At 39.9% G+C, this 6549-nt stretch overlaps 1 protein-coding gene and 1 non-coding gene across 2 annotated transcripts; one reads left to right on the forward strand and one right to left on the reverse strand.

Moving 5' to 3' along the window:
• Positions 1–3170: 3170 nt before the first annotated feature.
• LOC133051134 (large ribosomal subunit protein uL18-like) lies at positions 3171–3950 on the reverse strand. Its single transcript, XM_061135558.1, has one exon. The coding sequence runs from the start codon at positions 3948–3950 to the stop codon at positions 3171–3173; it is 780 nt and encodes a 259-aa protein (XP_060991541.1).
• A 1920-nt stretch (positions 3951–5870) lies between these two features.
• Positions 5871–5977, forward strand: LOC133051395 (U6 spliceosomal RNA). The gene has a single exon (XR_009691877.1). It is a non-coding gene; the product is annotated as a U6 spliceosomal RNA (small nuclear RNA).
• The last annotated feature ends 572 nt before the right edge of the window (positions 5978–6549 follow it).

Genomic DNA, 6549 nt, shown 5'->3' on the forward strand with positions numbered 1-6549 from the left:
AACTGCACACAAGGAGACTTTGTCCTCTGAAATAGATGGCGTGAAAGACAGGAACTGCTGTTGTCCTGTCCACCATGGACACCAGGAAATGCCTTGCCTTCTACCCATGAACCTAGGCCAACAGGCTGGCAGACAGGAAAAGGTTTGTGCTCCCTGGCTGAGCCACACAGTCAGGCAGGAGTGCCATGGAGTGCCCCTTCCACTCCTCCTTTGTTCTTCAGTGAACTGGTTAGTCTACAGCCTTGCTGCTCAAAGTATAGGTCAAGGCCTGGCACCGTCAGCATCACCAGGCAAGGTTCAAAATGAAGAACCTCCACCCCATACCTGTGGTATCAGGATTTGCATGTTAACAAGATCCCCAGCTTATTCGGATGGGCATTAAAGTTTGAGAAGCCCTGGTATATAGGGCGTTCTCTTACCCACAGACACATTTTCTTTTTTGTGACTTTGAGACATGATTCAACAGAAATCATATACCACATTGAGATATATCTTAGCAGAAATTATGCCCCTATGTATAACTGAGTACACTAAGACCAAATAGAAAACAAGTTTAACTTAGAATGTTGAGCTCTTTGCCTGATATATTTTTAATGCTCTGAATAGATTGGTGAATTTCCTTGTTGCCATGACTTGACACCTCTTGTAGAGAAATATTCAAGCCAGGGGAATAATCAGAAACAACTTATTCAAACACCAACCCAAATCTTGCTACGTGGCAATTTTTAGAACCTCTCATACAGCTTCTCAGGCAAAAACAAACTGTAAATTCCCAAATCAAAAATCACACATAGTCAATCAAATTAATTTTCTTATCATATTTCTTTAGTTGTTTTCACTATGTTTATGCACATTCTCTTAACTGCTGAACTCCCTGAGAAGCTACATTGATCTATTTGAATGCTTTGCCCTATTCTTTCTCATTTGAGATTTTTGGTGATAACATAATTAATTTAGAATTTAATATCTTGATTTTTTCCAACATTCCAAAGCTATGTTCTTTTTAAGCGCTCTGAAAATCTCAAGGTTCTTTAAACTTTTCCTCCCCTGTGATCTTAAGTTCAAGCCAAACGGTTGGATTTATCCTGCTATCACTTCACCCTGAGAGAATTCTGTCAGAAACAGTATTTGGTCTGTAAGCAAAGTAGGAAAATGTCAGCAATATTCTCATATTCCCTTAAAATAATTTCCATAATATAATATTGAGGTTTACTTGCTTGATACCTTACAGGCTTGGATTAAGGATCAGTGTTTATTTCTGAGCATCTATTTCATGAGCAAAACAATTACTTGTTCTTTTCAGCATTTTCCAAAGACAGTAGCTTTATTCTCTAAATACTTTAACAAAAAACAGAATTTTCTGACTGATCATTTATGTTTATATGATAAGTCAGTGACCCAGGCATGATTTAAGAAGGTAATGCCCTTTATTCTTTAATATTATTATTGTTATTTTACTTGCATTAACTTCTGTTTCTAAATGCTTGATTGAGCTCACAATATTTTATTCACTTAGTCAAACTTTCATACACTAACATGAAAACCTATTCAAAGTGGTTATAACATTGGGCCCAGAGTATTTGACTCCTATTTTTGTATCTAACTACTAGTTAGAAATAAGTATTTATATTGCACAGAGAAAGCAATGGCCATCCACTCCAGTACTCTTGCCTAGAAAATCCCATGGACAGAGGAGCCTGGTAGGCTGCAGTCCATGGGGTCACGAAGAGTCGGACACGACTGAGCAACTTCACTTTCACTTTTCACTTCCATGCATTGGAGAAGGAAATGGCAACCCACTCCAGTGTTCTTGCCTGGAGAATCCCAGGGATGGGGGAGCCTGGTGGGCTGCCGTCTATGGGGTCTCACAGAGTCAGACACGACTGAAGCGACTTAGCAGCAGCAGCAGCAGCAGGTGACACAAAAGAAATAAGACAGTAACAGCAGGGAATTCTCTGGTGGTCCAGTGGTTAGGACTCTGCAATTTCACTGCCAGGGCATGGTTTGATCCCAGGTGGGGAACTAAGATCCCTCATGGTGAAGTGCGGCCAAAAAATTAAAAGATAGTAACAGCTACCTGGGCTACCAGTGTCAAGCTAATTGAGCACTTTTCCTGGGTAATGCACTGTGTTTAGCCTTTGACATGTATCAGTATCTAATTTACAACAGTTTCATTCTACAGAGGAGAAAAATGAGGCTGGAAAACTTCAGTAACTTGAAATTAGTATCCAAACCAACAACTCATACCAAAAGCATGCTCTTTATATAGTACTGCCTGCCTGATAGTGAATAAGTGAAAGTCGCTCAGTCGTGTCCAACTCTTTGTGACCCATGGACTATCTTCAGTCCATGGAATTCTCCAGGCCAGAATATTGGAGTGGGTAACCATTCCTTTCTCCAGGGGATCTTCCTAACCCAGGGATTGAACCCAGGTCTCCGGCATTGGGAAGCCCAAGAATACTGTACAGTATTGCGGCAGATTCTTCTTTTTTTTTTTGTGGCAAATTCTTTACCAACTGAACCTCCAGGGAAGCCCTGCCTGATATTAAGGGATAGAATATTCGTTTTCTTTTACTTTTTAAAAAACCTGTTGTCTACTATTTTACTAATTTTTTTTTTACAGCTTTGTTGAGATACAATTGATAGATAATGTTGTGTGAGTTTAAGATGAACAAGGCATACAAAGTATTGATTTGTTACATTTATATAGGATCAAATGATTACCGTAGATAATACTTCCATCATGTCATATAAATATCGTTTTCTCTTTGTGGTGAGAGCATTTGAAATCTACCTTCTTAGCAACATTCCTTTACTCTAGATATTTCAATTCAAACCTCTTGAAAACCAGCATGATGTTACCTAATTCCTTTGTGGGTTTCCCCAGTAGCTCAGTGGTAAAGAATCCAATACAGGAGACTCGGGTTCAATCCCTGGGTGAGAAGATCCCTTGGAGAGGAAATGGCAACCCACTCCAATATTCTTTCTTTTTCTGCTGCTTGTTCAATAAGTTAATTATTGTCTTTATCTGAAAAATCTTGATAGAAAATTGTGGTTTGGTTTAACTCTTGGCAGCCCATTCCCGAGCTCTAAGGAAGCTTGCCTTTTTCTGAGCTACCCAATCTTTCTTCTGGGCAAGTGACATTTTGGGATGGTTCTACCTCTTCTTTTTAAACTTCTTTCTTAGGCTTCTTCTCATACACTGGATTCTCTCGTATTGCAGCATGAGCTTTCTTATACATCTCCTCCAACATGTCTGGAGTTATGTTCGTTATGTGCTGAGAGAATTGTTTCTTATAAGCATCCTCATCTTCTTCAATCAGGTAATGCATGTAATCTACAGCTTTCTGCCCCATGATGTGCTTTTGGTGTACCTCAGCACTGAATTCTTTGCTTTCTGAGTCATAACTGGGGACCCGTTTGTACTGAGGGATAGACAAGCCTCCATTGACAGCTCCCTTTAGGGCCTCAAAAACTTTATTCCTGGTAGTAGTTCTGGCAAGTCCTGCATCTAGGTAACAAGTGAAGGCACCAGGTTGACCATCAATGCTTTCCACATTGTATTTATCTCTAGTCACCTTGACTTGGCCTTCATAAATTTTGTCCATACCAAACCTATTAATAAGCCTGTGGGCCAGCAGCAGGCTAGTACAATATGCTGCAGCATGATTTGTCAGGCCAAACTTCACACCACGTTCTGGGAGTTCATGAGCATAAGCTGCACAAACTATCATATCTCCTTCTATACAGGCATAAGAAATCTGACAAATAATATCTCTGTTCGTTACATGAACGATCATTCTGTATTTAGGGGTGTTGTACTTATTTTTATCTTGGATTACCAGTCGTTTCTGAGCATAGTAGTCAGTTTTGCCCTTTTGCTGTCTTCTGAATTTCACTTTGTATCTCTTGAAGTAGGCCTTGTTTTGGACAACTTTAACAATCCCCATCCTGCAGAACAGAATCCTGACTCCGCAGCTTGCCGCAGAGCTGCAGGACCAGCACGGTTTCGGGGGCGGAAAAGCCCCACTCCAATATTCTTGCCTAGGAAATCCCATGGGCAGAAGAGCCTGGCAGGCTACAGTCTGTGGGATTGCAAAGAGTCAGACACGACTTAGCGACTAAACAATAACAATTCCTTTATATCACTCAGTACCCTGCACAGTGCTGGGCATGGATGGTACAAATGCTCCAACTTCCCCAAGCATGAACTGCAAACAGGATTACCAAAATCATGAAAACAGCAGTATAAATTTGGTGTGCTAGACCTTTTCTAAAAGAAAGAGCATAACATAAGAGGTATCAGGTGGTTTTTTCATGGTTTGTGTACCCACTAAACTCTTGGTGCCTCCCGAGTTGTTTGTTTCTTTGGGGATTTTTCACCCGAACTTTGGTCTCAGTTCACTTCCTCTTGCCTTTGAGTGTGTGTGTGTGCTAAGTCGCTTCTGCCTTTAAGAGACAGCTCAATCTTCACGTCTTCTGTGGAGGGAACATTCCCTGACTTCTTGAGGTAGAAGGGACTGCTTTCTCCTTTGTATTCTCCTACTCCTAGTATCACACTTCATAGCACACGTTGTACAGAAGGTAACACTGATGCGTTTGTGTGGGGGTGGGGGTGAGGTGCTGCATTTACAGGGAAGCCTGGGAGAAGTTCATTGCCATCTGATGGGGAGATAAATCTGTAACACAATATACATCTCATGTCATGGCTGTGTAGATTTACATGACATATTCAGATATATAAGTAGGTAGACAGGTAGGTAGATAGATAGAAGGAAGAAGTTTTCCTTGACCTTCATAGGATTCCTGGCTAGGTCTAAAAAATGAAACTGACAAAGACAGATGAGCAAAAGAAAAGCACACACATTAATTTAATGTAAGTTTTACATGACATAGAAGTCTTCAAAAGGAAATGAAGACTTATGGGAATTCCCTGGCCATTCTGTAGTTAGGACTCTATACTTCCACTGCAGGGGACACAAGTTCCATCCCCAGTCCGGGAACTATGATTCTGCATGCTGTGTGGCGTGGCCAAAAAAAAAAAAATGAAATGAAGACCCACAGAAATAGTTAGACCTGAGTATTTTTATGCTAGGTTTGATGAAGAGAGGATAGTCAAGGAAGAGTATAATAGGTTAGAGGATATGAGGTAATCAAAGTAAAGTGGGGCAAACTTAGCAAAGCCGACTTGTTAGGATTCTTCTCCGGGTCCATTTGTCTTTGGAGACAGAATGCTCGCTTCCTACAGGTATAGAGAGCGCACCTCTCACAGGAGGTTCTTTGGAAGGTAGTAGTGGGGAGAAGGTCAGAGTAACTGTCTCAGAGCTTCTACTGTTTTCTCAAACTCCTTCCACTTAAAACAGTCAATATCCAAGGTGCCATATTTTGAGGAATCAAGTCCTGGACCCCATCATTAGTAAAGCATAGTTCAAATTGCCCCACTAGAAACTTTTCAAGATTTAAATAGCTGTTTCTTGAAAAATAAAAAAGAATTTAAAGGTCAAGTTAGTTTGATAAATTCAAGATTAAAGTTAAATTTTCAAATGTATGCTTTAATTTTTCCCTGCAATATTTTTCAAAACTCTTAATGTGTGGATGTGCATTGTGAACTCCCAAGTGTGAATCCAGTATACAGCATTTCCTAATCATACATGCCCATAGAATTCCTTCTTTTTTCATGCCCTGTAGAACACAATGTAGAGTTTGATTTCACAGTTGAGAATAGAGAAAGATATTAATGTCATCACAGATTCATTGCCTACATTTGGATCAGCATGTTAAGTTTCCTCATCTGCAAAATGGGGATAATACTTATTTCATATTGCTGTTTGCATATCAGAAAAGGTTTATAAAATGCTTAGGTGTCTTCAGTGCTTGCTTCGGCAGCACATATACTAAAATTGGAACGATACAGAGAAGATTAGCATGGCCCCTGCGCAAGGATGACACGCAAATTCATGAAGCGTTCCATATTTTTTATGACAAAACCCACTGAAATGTTGTGAAGTAATTAGCCTCCAACTAATAAATAAAATAAAATAAAATGCTTAGGTGTTTTCAGTAGATCTTCGCAATTATGACTATTAACAATAATATATCTGGGATCTGACTATTTATCTTCAGAACCTCAGTGCTTTGCAGAGTCCCGAATCTGAAGCTGAGTTGAGTTCAGACTGTTACACATGGCTCAGCTTCAGAGTGTGGGTGGTCCAGTGGCTTCCCTCCTATCTGTATCCTTTGTCCTTTAACAATATTGGAGTCAATCTTAGATGAGTCCCATTGTGGTCATGGTCCTGTTGCTTAGTATCTTCTTATAAAAAACAAAAATAAGATAGAAGAAGAAATGAGGTTTGAACTGAATAATTTCTAGAGTTCATGTTCTTTAAAATTTTAAGGGATGGAATTTTCCTGGTGGTTCAGGGGTTAGGTCTCGGTGCTTTCACTGCTGTGGTCCCATGTTCAATTCCTGGTCAGGGAACTAATCCCACAAGCTTCACGGTGCAGCCAAAAATAAAATAAAAAAATAAAATTCTAAGGGAGACCAGAAGT

The sequence above is a fragment of the Dama dama genome, chromosome 33, assembly GCF_033118175.1.
Source record: "Dama dama isolate Ldn47 chromosome 33, ASM3311817v1, whole genome shotgun sequence".
NCBI classification, from domain to species: Eukaryota; Metazoa; Chordata; class Mammalia; order Artiodactyla; family Cervidae; genus Dama; species Dama dama.